The sequence below is a fragment of the Dendrobates tinctorius genome, unplaced genomic scaffold, assembly GCF_039654945.1.
Source record: "Dendrobates tinctorius isolate UK_male_01 unplaced genomic scaffold, ASM3965494v1 ptg000152l, whole genome shotgun sequence".
NCBI classification, from domain to species: Eukaryota; Metazoa; Chordata; class Amphibia; order Anura; family Dendrobatidae; genus Dendrobates; species Dendrobates tinctorius.
In genome coordinates this window covers 6885135-6900354 of record NW_027361819.1, presented here as the reverse complement: position 1 = coordinate 6900354, position 15220 = coordinate 6885135, and the positions used below count along the sequence as shown (strand labels likewise).

The 15220-nt window shown below is 49.3% G+C and overlaps 1 protein-coding gene across 1 annotated transcript in view; it reads right to left on the bottom strand.

Annotated features, from left to right (window-relative positions):
• Positions 1–15220, bottom strand: part of LOC141050646 (uncharacterized) — a 67646-nt gene that overhangs the window by 41180 nt on the left and 11246 nt on the right. The window contains exons 4-7 of the mRNA XM_073547232.1: positions 12900–13069; positions 7832–8139; positions 6092–7017; positions 5216–5278 (exon numbers count right to left, since the gene is read on the bottom strand). Coding sequence (XP_073403333.1) covers positions 5216–5278; positions 6092–7017; positions 7832–8139; positions 12900–13069 — 1467 coding nt within the window. The remainder of the gene's footprint in view (positions 1–5215; positions 5279–6091; positions 7018–7831; positions 8140–12899; positions 13070–15220) is intronic.

Here is a 15220-nt window from a genome sequence, read left to right as displayed (position 1 = left end):
TAGGACTGCAGGTGACATCTACTACATTATCTGTACTCAGAGAGTTATCACTGTGTTATCTGTGGGGTTATATAGGACTGCAGGTGACATATACTACATTATCTGTACTCAGTTATCACTGTGCTATCTGTGGTGTTACATAGGACTGCAGGTGACATCTACTACATTACCTGTACTCAGAGTTATCACTGTTATCTGTGGTGTTACATAGGACTGCAGGTGACATCTACTACATTATCTGTACTCAGAGAGTTATCACTGTGTTATCTGTGGTGTTACATAGGACTGTAGGTGACATATACTACATTATCTGTACTCAGTTATCACTGTGTTATCTGTGGTGTTACATAGGACTGCAGGTGTCATCTACTACATTATCTGTACTCAGAGAGTTATCACTGTGTTATCTGTGGTGTTACATAGGACTGCAGGTGACATCTACTTCTTTATCCATGGTATTTAAAAAAAACCATAATGTATACCATAAGACAAAAAATAAAAAGTAACTTAGTAAAACAAATCCCGACTGATGGATCCTTTGGCTTTTGCACCGCACTGCAGACCTTATGTAGAACCTCTGGTGTTTCCTCTGTTGCTTTGCGCCGCCGCGCTGTATGCCGCCCGCTGTGTCACATACAGTCACCCGTCCCCAGTGTCAGTGAGGATGTGAAGGGATGGCCGGGGGACCACCACAATGCAGGGAGACTACGGTACGCAAGATGAGGTGCAAACAACAAAGGGCTAATTTATTGACAGGCAAGGAATGTAGTGTTAGGAAAGTGCAAACAGGGGTATGCAATGAAAACCGACAATTTACAAGGATAATATTCTCTAGCTGGGCCGTCAAACAGCACGGTGCGCCAACTATCACAGCTCAGTGTATTTATCCAACAGGCACAACAACACAGTAAAGTACAGTATGATGCTACTCTAACTATAGCCTAACTGGCCTCTGCTACACAGGGCACACGGCTGCCGTGCTCTGTCTATTGCAGCCTATCCTAAGCCATAGCATGTGCACAGAAGAGGTTAACACTCACAGTAGCATTGGTGTCTCAGCCCCTGCAGCTTTGCAAGATGTTGCACACGTCTTCCTGGAAGCTCTGTGCAATATGGTCTTCTCCTTGTGTGCGGGACCTGAGATGCTCCTAGAAACGGTGGATTCCCTCCTCTGGATTCCTTCCTTGTATTTCTTCGTGGCTTCTCACAGCAACACAGGAAAGCCACCTTGTTATCCCCAGAAGAGTGTACACAATCTCGCAAGTTCAGTCAGTCTCAGGCTGTGCATCTTTTTTCCTCACAGCTCCATGCATGTGAGCCTCCTGCAGAAATCTCGGCTCTGAACACACACACAGAAAAGCAGCCCCTCCCCTCTCCAGTGCTGGCAGAACAACCCACACAGTCTTTTCTGCAGGGGACAGCAGAATGTCCCATTGCTCTAACCAAGGGGGTGCTGTCTCTTAAAGTGGCAGCTTGTGTCTACTGTCCATAGCAACGCCACCCCCTTACAGATGACTCACGCTGACAGTATCCGCTCTCCAATCAGTTGCTCTTTGGACAGTCGGCCTGTCTCCCATAGTTCGCCCTTGTGCATTCGAGCATCCCCTCCTGAATTTCATGCCCACATTCACGACTGGACTGTACCACTAGATTCTCGCTCCGTCCATGGCCGCAGGAGACTTCTGCTGCTGCTTTCCTGCTTTCTGTTCCTCACTGCTTCTTACTGTTTTGAGAACTTATTAAATAGTGTAATAGCAGACCAATAAAAATGTTGTTCTCCCGCTGCTGCGCCGTTTACCACTATTATGCCTTAGACACAACATCTGGTGCCGCGCCAGAGTGACGTCTACTGTAGAGGATGTGATTGTTAACTCTCTATTGTCTTCCAATTGGCGGGCCTTCTAATTGCTCATCCCCAACGCTCAACCACTGGGCCTACAGTGTCCTCTCTCCCTGTGGGACACGGTGGCCAATCACTGATGCCCTTGATCCGCGCCTCAGTGACACCGGCTACTTGGCAGGTCTACGGTAAGGCATGGGAAGAGTGGTGCTCGCTAATCAAAGGAAGACCAGTTGATACATGTAATCGGGCCAGATGCGACCTGTTTGTAGGACTTTTGAATCGGCTCAGGCGTAGAAGCGCGTTGGGAACTCTAGCGCAGCGACACTTATCAGGGATAATGAGAAAATGGAAACGGTCTTAGGAGCGCTGGAAAGAGACTCAGACAAGAGATGGGGTTAAACCACAACGCGTTTCGACAGAGGATCCGTCTCCACCTGATGAAGACGGATCCTCCGTCGAAACACGTTGTGGTTTAACTCTTCTCTGAGTCTCTTTCCAGCACTCCTAAGACTGTTTCCATTTTCTCATTGCTCCTAACCTCCATTGGAGGATTTCGGCTGGAGCTGCGGTGGAGACCTGACATCCTTGTCTGCCCCTGGGTTGCTCCTCTATGACCGCTTATCACTGACTCTTATTACTTATCAGGAATAACCTTTTTCCTTCAGCTGTTAGGATGGGACGACGTAACTAAATATTTTTTCATCAGGCAAGCCATTGAAGGCTGGAAAAGGCTCCAACCTAGTCAGGAATGTCGTCGTCCTGTGTCCTTAAGTCTGTTGCGCGACATTATAGTAATCTCTGCGACAGAGTGCAGGTCACAATACGAGTCGACCCTAATATCTACAGCATTTGCAATCTCGTTCTTCGGGGCGCTAGTACCGCGGTCAAAGACAGCAGCAGTTGTCGGGTTAATCAACGAGGATCTCGTTGTATGGAGCGATGCTTTGCGCATTAGGGTGCGGAAATCCATATGTGACCCCACAGGTCGAGGGTTTTGGGTTCTGGTCAAGGCGATAGACGGCCCCATATGCCCTGTTAAGATAGTCAGACGCTATACGGCTATAAGACACAACAGTAGATTCTCTCTCACACCGACGGGTCCCCGCTTACTAAATATCAATTTCACGCAATTTTTAAACAATGTCTAGAAGCTGTTGGCGTTAACCCAAAGGAATACGGGATGCATTCCTTCAGAATAGGGGCGGCCACCGAAGCAGCTAGGGCCGGCGTATCGGAAGTTGAAGTACAGAGAACGGGCCGTTGGAAATCCGCATGTTTTGCAAGATACATAAGACCAGATTTGCTCTAACACATCTCGTTTCTTACAGGCGGCCATAAGCCCACAGTTTGGGTGCTGGGGCATTCCTAGGTTTATTCGGCGTACAAAAGAGCCAGCCTGCGCCCAGGTGGAAAAAATTTTGGTTTCCCTGAGCTGGAGGTCATCTGGAGAGGCATCAGAGGGCTGCAAATAGTCCCCGAAATGGCCAACATCTCAAAGACGGCCAAAGGGCCGGTGGTATTGGTATTGCATGCCGGTGGAAATGACTTAGCCAGAGAAAAAGGTGCCGAGCGCTACACATTGATGTCAACGGATATACGGCATTTTGCCTGCTTAGTCCCCGATGTGGTGGTGTGGTCGAACATTACACCAAGGGCGGTCTGGCATGGAGCCAAAGATCCTAAAGCCATTGACAAGTCAAGGAGAAAGATAAACACAAAAATGGCAAAATTTGTCCGAGAAAACTATGGCATCGTTGTTACGCGACCTACAAAAAGACAATTCAAATGTCCTCAGACCGGACGGCGTTCACCTTACAGATATCGGGCTGGATAGATGTTTAACCGACTTACAGGACGGCGTTGACCAGGCCTTAATGATGTTGTGTGGGGGTCGGAGTCCTGTGTAGGTCATACACATGTTCCTCCGTGGCGGTACTATGGGGGGGCAAAGGTTCGTAACCTCTCATCGGCTTCCTTGCCCACTGTCAGTGACGGGGGCTTTCGGCTCTGAGTCCGTGTGAATTTGTATTTGCCTCTCTCGGTTTAGAATTCAATAAACTGTGACCGACCTGTTCAACCCATCCAGGCCTTCTGTTGTTTCGTTATTATGGGATTGGTGGGAGGCGGGGAGGCACCGCTTACGCCATATGGGTCTCTGCAGTCTGTAGTAGATGTCACCTGCAGTCCTATGTAACACTACAGATAACACAGTGATAGCTCTGTGAGTACAGATAATGGAGTAGATGTCACCTGCAGTCCTATGTAATACCACAGATAACACAGTGATAACTCTCTGAGTACAGATAATGTAGTAGATGTCACCTGCAGTCCTATGTAACACCACAGATAGCACAGTGATAACTCTCTGAGTACAGATAATGTAGATGTCTCCTGCAGTCCTATGTAATACCACAGATAGCACAGTGATAACTCTCTGAGTACAGATAATGTAGTAGATGTCACCTGCAGTCCTATGTAATACCACAGATAGCACAGTGATAACTCTCTGAGTACAGATAATGTAGTAGATGTCTCCTGCAGTCCTATGTAATACCACAGATAGCACAGTGATAACTCTCTGAGTACAGATAATGTAGTAGATATCACCTGCAGTCCTATGTAACACCACAGATAACACAGTGATAACTCTCTGAGAACAGATAATGTAGTAGATGTCACCTGCAGTCCTATGTAACACCACAGATAACGCAGTGATAACTCTCTGAGTACAGATAATGTAGTAGATGTCACCTACAGTCCTATGTAACACCACAGATAGCACAGTGATAACTCTCTGAGTACAGATAATGTAGATGTCTCCTGCAGTCCTATGTAATACCACAGATAGCACAGTGATAACTCTCTGAGTACAGATAATGTAGTGGATGTCACCTGCAGTCCTATGTAACATCACAGATAACACAGTGATAACTCTCTGAGTACAGATAATGTAGTAGATGTCACCTGCAATCCTATGTAACACCACAGATAGCACAGTGATAACTCTCTGAGTACAGATAATGTAGTATATGTCACCTGCAGTCCCATGCAACACCACAGATAACACAGTGATAACTCTCTGAGAGCAGAAAATGTGGTAGATGTCACCTGCAGTCCTAGGTAACACCACAGATAACGCAGTGATATCTCTCTGAGTACAGATAATGTAGTAGATGTCACCTGCAGTCCTATGTAACACCACAGATAACACAGTGATAACTCTCCGAGTACAGATAATGTAGTAGATGTCACCTGCAGTCCTATGTAACACCACCGATAGCAGTGATAACTATGAGCATACATAATACGTGTTATTTGCAGTCCCATGTAACACCCCTGGTGCTGTAGGTGGTGATATTCAGCGTCCCTTACCCACATGTAGGGCTATCAGCATGTACAGCAGGTTCTTCTGCATTTCTTCCTTTCTCGTAATTTCTTGACGACCAGTTGGTCAGCTCTTTTATATATGAGGAGGGGGGTGGGAATGTTTCCACTGTTTCGCAACCAAGGAAATGTTGATTTTCTTTTTTTTTCTTGATTTTGTGGCTTTTTTTCTACAATTTCTTGTTAGGGTCTTACACCCACATCACAAATCTCCGGTATAGGCCGTTCATTCAATGGAGCCATTCATTGGGACCAAGTGACATCTGGAAACCGACTCTGATACTTGGGTTCCCTTCGTGTGGACACAATTTTACCTACAGAAAGTGCCATGTAAAGTTGATAGGGCGCCCAGATACAGTGCAGCGCGGCGTGAATTGTTCAGGGTCAACAAGGTTTGGTGTAGACCACAGGCGCAGGCAGGTGAATTCTGAGGTGGCTCCTGTGTGGAAAATGTGATTGTCTCTCAGGCAGGCAAAACCCAAACTGTCTACCTGAACATTAAAAGACCAAGATGGATAATTTTTGGACCATTTTTAAATTTTAAATAAAAGCATGAAAAATTTGTCAGTGCAGTGTGTTCATAAACATGGTGTTATCTACCACGGGTTACCAGCCTATACACCCGGCCAGATAGGTTGAGGTCACTTGGGCATTACTACGGCTGTGTTTGTGTTAAAGAGCTGGAATGGGGCTCAACATAATTCTATTCCAATCACTCAGAGGGATTGTAGTATTGTAATTTGTAACCAGTGTAATTTTGGAGAAAATCTGAACAAAGCAAATTAGAATTTGAAAAGATTCAATTATCTCTAGTTTCTCGAGTTGGCGTACCATCAAGGCAATAGTAATACACATATGGCGTACCATCGAGATGATAGTAATGCATATATGGCGTATCATCAAGACGATAGTAATGCACATATGGCGTACCATCAAGACGATAGTAATACACATATGGCGTACCCTCAAGACGATAGTAATGCACATATGGTGTATCCTCAAGACGATAGTAATGCACATATGGCGTACCATCAAGACGATAGTAATACACATATGGCGTACCCTCAAGACGATAGTAATGCACATATGGTGTATCCTCAAGACGATAGTAATGCACATATGGTGTATCCTCAAGACGATAGTAATGCACATATGGCGTACCATCAAGACGATAGTAATACACATATGGCGTACCCTCAAGACGATAGTAATGCACATATGGTGTATCCTCAAGACGATAGTAATGCACATATGGCGTACCCTCAAGACGATAGTAATGCACATATGGTGTATCCTCAAGACGATAGTAATGCACATATGGCGTACCATCAAGACGATAGTAATGCTCATATGGTGTATCCTCAAGACGATAGTAATGCATATATGGCGTATCATCAAGACGATAGTAATGCACATATGGCGTACCATCAAGACGATAGTAATGCATATATGGCGTATCATCAAGACGATAGTAATGCACATGTGGCGTACCATCAAGACGATAGTAATGCATATATGGCGTATCATCAAGACGATAGTAATGCTCATATGGTGTATCCTCAAGACGATAGTAATGCACATATGGCGTACCATCAAGACGATAGTAATGCTCATATGGTGTATCCTCAAGACGATAGTAATGCATATATGGCGTATCATCAAGACGATAGTAATGCACATGTGGCGTACCATCAAGACGATAGTAATGTACATATGGCGTACCCTCAAGGCGATAGTAGTGCACAAGGAGTTTACCCCCCCAAATACAATTAAAACCCACTCCAGACCGGCTGGATGCAAACACATGAGGTGGAAGAAGCCAAATCTGTATCAACTTTTTATCAACATTGCAGCAGGGGGACCCAGTGCCCAATTGTGGGGAGGTTTGGGGATGGTAGAAGACTGGCCTGACCCACCAGAGTATCGGTAATCACTCCACTATGCCCAGGATCAGATACAACAAAAAACCTCAGGGTTATCTCCTCTGTACATCGGCGGGATCCCGAATGAAAAAATTAGGAAAAGTACCAAACAGAAATAAAGTAGAAACTTTGGTAGAGAAAGAGCAAAATTTAAGAAAAATAAGCACTAGGTCCCTACGTTTCACAACTTCCTTTCTGCTGCTAGCCATCAGTCTTTCTTGACTTGCCATCTAGAAAAAATGACCTCTGCAGCCAATCAGTGGACTCGAAGATGAGGAAGGCATGACGAGAAGCCTGAACCCAGTGATTGTCTGCAGAGGTCAAGTGTGGCAGATGTGACGCCCGGGGACTAAGAACATCAGGAAGTAGTGGATAGGCGGCGTTGGATTGTCCGAGGCTTCAGCCGGTCAGATTACAAGTCTTTGCTCCAATTTTTAATCAAACTGAAAATCCAGAGTGGAAATCCCGGTACAATTCTCTAGTTGCAGAGACGTCCACTGTACACACAATGTCTCGGGACTGAATCTCATCCACTCAATGCCCGATTTCTGGCAGAACAATGAGAAATTCTTCATTGTTTTCATGAAGCAGACATGACGTAACATTTTATTTTTTCTGTTGTTTCTGTGTTTATTTTTATGTGAGAAATGCATTGCACTTTTAACATTTTCTGTCCAAACGCCTGATGATAAAAGAAATCAAGATTTGTTCTTGGGCACGAGCTGATAGTAAGACTGTGACAATGAGGAGTGTCAAAAAGTAACAAGCCATGTTCATGTTCCCTCTGCATTTTTGGGAAGGTTGTGGGATATCGGTCACATTATGGAAGCTCAGCTCTGGTACGTGAGACTGGATCCAGGACTGATAGGCGGTTACCAGGGTGTAGACCCCGGGGCGGTTGGGTAAAGCACATCCAGAACCCCAGCTTACAACGCCAGGCTGGTACCAGACACCATTGACCTTACACACAAGAGGTCCTCCGGAGTCTCCCTGAAAGACAATATCCAGATGCTTAATGCTCAATAGGTTTAGAGATCTAAAGCCCCCTTTCTTCTTTTCTGCCCCTGTGATCTTCTGCCTCTCTTGGGTTTGGATTGTTGACTGTTGGACTGCCAACTCGCAATACCAGCCAGCAGCTAGTGCATCAGTTGCCATCCAAGTGCCTTCGTACAGACACAAAATTCCTGTACAAGGCTGAAAGGTTTCATATAGGGATGAGCGAGTATACTCGCTAGGATTTGGTACTCGGCGAGTAATGCGGTACTCGCAGTACTCGAATCCTCGCAAGTATTTCACTACTTGCCTTGCAATATTCGGCACAGCCCGCACAGTCCCGCACAGCCCAGTAAAGTCCCCGCACAGCCCAGCACAGTCCCCGCACAGTCGCCACACAGTCCCCGCACAGGCCAGCACAGTCCCCGCACAGTACCTGCAAAGCCCAGCATAGTCCTGCACAGCCCGGCATAGTCCCGAACAGCCCAGCACAGTCCCGCACAGGCCAGCACAGTCCCGCACAGCCCAACACAGTCCTGCACATCACGGCACAGTCTTCGCACAGCACGGCACAGTCCCGCACAGCCCAGCACAGTCCCGCACAGCCCAACACAGTCCTGCACATCACGGCATAGTCTTCGCACAGCATGGCACAGTCCCGCACAGCCCAGCACAGTCCCGCACAGCCCAGCACAGTCCCGCACAGCCCAGCACAGTCCCGCACAGCCCAGCACAGTCCCGCACAGGCCAGCACAGTCCCGCACAGCCCGGCACAGTCCTGCACAGCACGGCACAGTCTTCGCACAGCACGGCACAGTCCCGCACAGCCCAACACAGTCCCGCACAGCCCAGCACAGTCCCGCACAGCCTGGCACAGTCTCGCACAGTCCCGCACAGCCCGGCACAGTCCCTGCACAGCCCAGCACAGTCCCCGCACAGTCCCCGCACAGCCCAGCACAGTCCCCGCACAGTCCCCGCACAGTACCTGCACAGCCCAACACAGTCCCTTACAGCCCGGCACAGTCTTCGCACAGTCCCCGCCCATTAATCGTCTTTCCCATAGACTTACATTGGACTCGCTACCCGTTACGAATACCCGAGTATTAGGAGGTACTCGTAACGAGTACAGCGAGTCCGAATACTACACTGCTCGCTCATCCCTAGTTACATACTAAAGTGTTCTTTCAACCTGCTAAGAAGAGTGACCAGTGCAAAAGACTGTCCTTTTACCTCTAAGATATGAATTGTGCAATGCAAAGCCGAGACTAAAAGCAGCTTGTCCCTGAGAAGGGAAAGGAAGTTCTCAGATTCTAAGAAATAGAAGAGTTCATTGGCAATAGGCTGAGTAACCTCAATAAGTGGCAATAACCTCAGTAAGTGTTTACTTCCCGTGTAGCGCCACCATATGGACAATAAAGACACTTGTAGTATACACTTTTTACTCTGCCAAATTAATTGAGAACCAACACTTGGGAACCATTCGACTTGATTAGAAATGACTTTTTTAAACCCAACAACCCCATTAACTGTATTATTCTTAAAAAATTAACAAGGCTTTGAGTTAGATCAAGAGTGCCCCTGTAGGGAAGGTGGACTGATGTACGGACCTGTCTGTAGAAGAAGGGCGGAGGTGTAGTGTATAGAAGGTAGACTGTTGTAGTAAAAGAGGGGAAACAGCTGGAGATAGGAAGGAGGGCTGTAGTATTGGATTTTGACCATTAGAGGACAATGGAGAGCTGTGAGGTTAGGACTGAACAACAGCCATTGGCTAAGAAAACCGTTGAGTCATGGTGGGCGGGGTTACCAGAACAGAAGTGCAAAAAAGAGGGAGAGAAGGTTCTGGAAAAGTCAGTCAGCGAAGGGAGCACAAGAAACAAGAAGCGCGGCTGAGGAGAAAGGAAGTTCCTGAGAGGACTAACAGTTGTGCCAGTTACGGGGGGGTGGCCCTGACAGGATTAGCCGCAGACAGAGACAGCGGAGGCCACAGATGGAGAGCAAAGAGAGGCCGCAGACAGAGACAGCCTGGGGTATCACTAAACCGAACGGACTCGGACTGGTGAAACGCTGTGGTGGTGGGCCTAGGGCAGCCACAGTGACAGAGCCGCGAGGGACGTCCATTTGCCAATGATAGAAAGTGAAGGTACCCGGGCCTGTGTGCGAAGTCAAGCAGCTACTGTGTGTAGCTGAGGGGATTGTCGAGCAGCTGCCGTGTGCGGCTGTGGAGAGTGACGAGCAACTGCCGTGTGCGGCTGTAGGGATTGTCGAGTAGCTGCTGTGTGCGGCTGTAGGGATTGTCGAGTAGCTGCTGTGTGCGGCTGTAGGGATTGTCGAGTAGCTGCCGTGTGCGGCTGTAGGGATTGTCGAGTAGCTGCTGTGTGCGGCTGTAGGGATTGTCGAGTAGCTGCTGTGTGCGGCTGTAGGGATTGTCGAGTAGCTGCTGTGTGTAGCTGAGGGGATTGTCGAGCAGCTGCCGTGTGCGGCTGTAGGGATTGTCGAGTAGCTGCTGTGTGCGGCTGTAGGGATTGTCGAGCAGCTGCTGTGTGTGGCTGTAGGGATTGTCGAGTAGCTGCTGTGTGCGGCTGTAGGGATTGTCGAGTAGCTGCTGTGTGCGGCTGTAGGGATTGTCGAGCAGCTGCTGTGTGTGGCTGTAGGGATTGTCGAGTAGCTGCTGTGTGCGGCTGTAGGGATTGTCGAGCAGCTGCCGTGTGCGGCTGTAGGGATTGTCGAGTAGCTGCTGTGTGCGGCTGTAGGGATTGTCGAGCAGCTGCTGTGTGTAGCTGAGGGGATTGTCGAGCAGCTGCCGTGTGCGGCTGTAGGGATTGTCGAGTAGCTGCTGTGTGCGGCTGTAGGGATTGTCGAGTAGCTGCTGTGTGTAGCTGAGGGGATTGTCGAGCAGCTGCCGTGTGCGGCTGTAGGGATTGTCGAGTAGCTGCTGTGTGCGGCTGTAGGGATTGTCGAGCAGCTGCTGTGTGCGGCTGTAGGGATTGTCGAGCAGCTGCTGTGTGTGGCTGTAGGGATTGTCGAGTAGCTGCTGTGTGCGGCTGTAGGGATTGTCGAGCAGCTGCCGTGTGCGGCTGTAGGGATTGTCGAGTAGCTGCTGTGTGCGGCTGTAGGGATTGTCGAGCAGCTGCTGTGTGTAGCTGAGGGGATTGTCGAGCAGCTGCCGTGTGCGGCTGTAGGGATTGTCGAGTAGCTGCTGTGTGCGGCTGTAGGGATTGTCGAGTAGCTGCTGTGTGCGGCTGTAGGGATTGTCGAGCAGCTGCTGTGTGTGGCTGTAGGGATTGTCGAGTAGCTGCTGTGTGCGGCTGTAGGGATTGTCGAGCAGCTGCCGTGTGCGGCTGTAGGGATTGTCGAGTAGCTGCTGTGTGCGGCTGTAGGGATTGTCGAGCAGCTGCTGTGTGTAGCTGAGGGGATTGTCGAGCAGCTGCCGTGTGCGGCTGTAGGGATTGTCGAGTAGCTGCTGTGTGCGGCTGTAGGGATTGTCGAGCAGCTGCTGTGTGTGGCTGTAGGGATTGTCGAGTAGCTGCTGTGTGCGGCTGTAGGGATTGTCGAGTAGCTGCTGTGTGCGGCTGTAGGGATTGTCGAGCAGCTGCTGTGTGTGGCTGTAAGGATTGTCGAGTAGCTGCTGTGTGCGGCTGTAGGGATTGTCGAGCAGCTGCCGTGTGCGGCTGTAGGGATTGTCGAGTAGCTGCTGTGTGCGGCTGTAGGGATTGTCGAGCAGCTGCTGTGTGTAGCTGAGGGGATTGTCGAGCAGCTGCCGTGTGCGGCTGTAGGGATTGTCGAGTAGCTGCTGTGTGCGGCTGTAGGGATTGTCGAGTAGCTGCTGTGTGCGGCTGTAGGGATTGTCGAGCAGCTGCTGTGTGTGGCTGTAGGGATTGTCGAGTAGCTGCTGTGTGCGGCTGTAGGGATTGTCGAGCAGCTGCCGCGTGCGGCTGTAGGGATTGTCGAGTAGCTGCTGTGTGCGGCTGTAGGGATTGTCGAGCAGCTGCTGTGTGTAGCTGAGGGGATTGTCGAGCAGCTGCCGTGTGCGGCTGTAGGGATTGTCGAGTAGCTGCTGTGTGCGGCTGTAGGGATTGTCGAGCAGCTGCTGTGTGTGGCTGTAGGGATTGTCGAGTAGCTGCTGTGTGCGGCTGTAGGGATTGTCGAGCAGCTGCCGTGTGCAGCTGTAGGGATTGTCGAGTAGCTGCTGTGTGCGGCTGTAGGGATTGTCGAGCAGCTGCTGTGTGTAGCTGAGGGGATTGTCGAGCAGCTGCCGTGTGCGGCTGTAGGGATTGTCGAGTAGCTGCTGTGTGCGGCTGTAGGGATTGTCGAGCAGCTGCTGTGTGTGGCTGTAGGGATTGTCGAGTAGCTGCTGTGTGCGGCTGTAGGGATTGTCGAGCAGCTGCTGTGTGTGGCTGTAGGGATTGTCGAGTAGCTGCTGTGTGCGGCTGTAGGGATTGTCGAGCAGCTGCTGTGTGCGGCTGTAGGGATTGTCGAGCAGCTGCCGTGTGCGGCTGTAGGGATTGTCGAGTAGCTGCCGTGTGCGGCTGTAGGGATTGTCGAGTAGCTGCTGTGTGCGGCTGCGGAGATTAACGTGCCGTTGATGTGAGGTGCTGTGGGTCGTGGAAGGACGATCAATAAAGAAGACCTGTTGAACACGATCCTGTCTCTGTCTCAAGTCTGTCTGCGGCAAGTAACGGACCACCCCCGGCCGGTTGCCCCCACCTTACTTACACCCCAACGTTTACACAACATTGTAAGATCCAAAATTTCCTCACCTGGCAGGAGTCTTTCCCTCCTCTTGAATATCCGGCACATATCATGGTGTCATACACTAAGGTAACAGAGCCGCTGGTCTGTGAGTCTATGTGATACAGTGAGTCACACGTCTTGTAGTCGATCAGCGGGATCATCACCTTCTGAAGAGTCAACGGGGACGGCAGATTTACTAGGAAAAGAAGGAGACACGTTAAGTGTCACATGGACAGCTCAGCTACTTCAAGGTTATATAGGATTGGGCCCATGTGTGGAACTTCAAATGTAACTGGACCATCCATTAAAATCTTACCAATCTCTGTGTCACAATCCATTTTTGGATCTGTGTCAGATCTGGATTCTCTGGATTCTCATATATAAACTTTTTTTCCTTTCAAGCCATCGGGGGTTAACATCAGTTTTTCCCCCGGTGGCCGCTGGTGTAATTGCATTGCTAGGTGAGTTTGCTGATGCAAGTGGTGACCACTCCCACATTCCTTTAAAAGATCAGCTGGTGCATCAGCTGACAGTTGGTTATACAGGTCCTTTTGGATACCAACCGTGCTGAAGAAAGGAGCTTTCTGGTGCAGTGGTGCTAAAGCTGAATGCTGTGATCGGGTGCCTTAGGCTGGTTTCACATTCGCGCTTTTTAAGCGCACGCACGGCCGGGGGTTGCTCCGCCCCCGATCCGGCTCTCTGCCCGGCGTGCCCGCCCCTTCCTTGTAGCGCCGCCTCCTAGCGCACAGCGGCGCCTGCGATCGGCGCACCCTATCTTTAGCATAGGGTGCGCAGATCGTGCGCAGGCCGTGCGCTAGTTGCGCTTTGACCTGCGCTGCGCACTTTTGACGGTGCGCCGTGCGCGCCAAAATCCAAAAAGTTTGATTTTGGCGCGCACGGCGCACCGTCAAAAGTGCGCAGCGCAGGTCAAAGCGCAACTAGCGCACGGCCTGCGCACGATCTGCGCACCCTATGCTAAAGATAGGGTGCGCCGATCGCAGGCGCCGCTGTCCGCTAGGAGGCGGCGCTACAAGGAAGGGGCGGGCACGCCGGGCAGAGAGCCGGCTCGGGGGCGGAGCTACCCCCGGCCGTGCGTGCGCTTAAAAAGCGCGAATGTGAAACCGGCCTTACTCTGCTGTGCGGTGCATTGCAGCAGAGAAAGCTAAGTGTTTTTTGTCTTACCTCGGTTGTTATTTATTCCCTTGGTGTTGTATTAGTGCAGCGGTGGGACCAGTATCCGCACTTGCCAATTCCCTACTGAGGGATAGGTGCAGGGCAAGTGAGGGCTAAAGTATCCTGTTCGGCGATGGTTTGAAAGAAGCCATATAGGGACGTCAGGATAGACCAGGGCACAGCCTCAGGACAGTGCAGGAGGTGTCCATTTCCCCGTTCCCTATCGCAGGGCCCACTGTTGTAATTGTGTCCCCGTGTTCCCTTGTTTGTTTACTGTTTAGTGACCGACCGTTTATTGGGCTATGACACTCTGGATCAAAGGTTCTCTAAGGTCAATAGTAGTAAGGATTAGTAGAAGTTGGGAAAAGTAACTAAGTAGAAGATTACTGAGTATCCACCTCCCACCATAATGTGACGTATCGTTCGGATCTTCCCTTCACCATTTCTTTATTTTCTATTGTTTCTCTTCCTTTTCTTGATTTAATAATTTTTGGAAATAATTGATCATTGAAAAATAAAATATTTCTGAAAAAAAGTCTTTAAGAAAATTCTTATAAAATCAAAAGCTTGAAGTTGAAATGAACAAGTACGAAGTAGATACTGCTAGCTATAGTAAGGGTGGGGGCTGAACTGTCACACTATGATATAGAGGGTGATAAGTGTTGAAGTTTAATACGCATAATGTATAATAATGCTGGATGTGATCGAGAAAGATATAAGATAAGTAATGCAGTGCATAGTGTGTAGTGTAATGAAGTTCTGCCCAGCAACAGACAGCAGGGTCAGAATTAGTTAAATGTTGGGACTAGCCCACAGGGGGATGGCTTGGCTTAGTGATAGAGACAGAACTATGCTTCCTGGATAGAGTTAGTAAAGAGTTAGAGAGCAACAAGTGTGCTGTGCTGTCAAGGGGTGATCTACAACTAGAGGAGACTGGCGCGAAGAATAGCTAGATCCTGAGGACAGTGACTGACAAGACTGAGTGATCCTTGATAAGGTGTTAGCGGATGAGATGCCGAGTCACGAGATGCCAGAGGTAATGAAGCTAAACAGGCCTGAGAGTGTGGGACTAGTGGTGGTCCCGAGTGGTATATCTAGGGTATCCATAGTGATAGGACGTGGAACTGCTAAGCGAGTAGACAGAAACACGCTGTTCAGAACGGTGGCCTAGAAG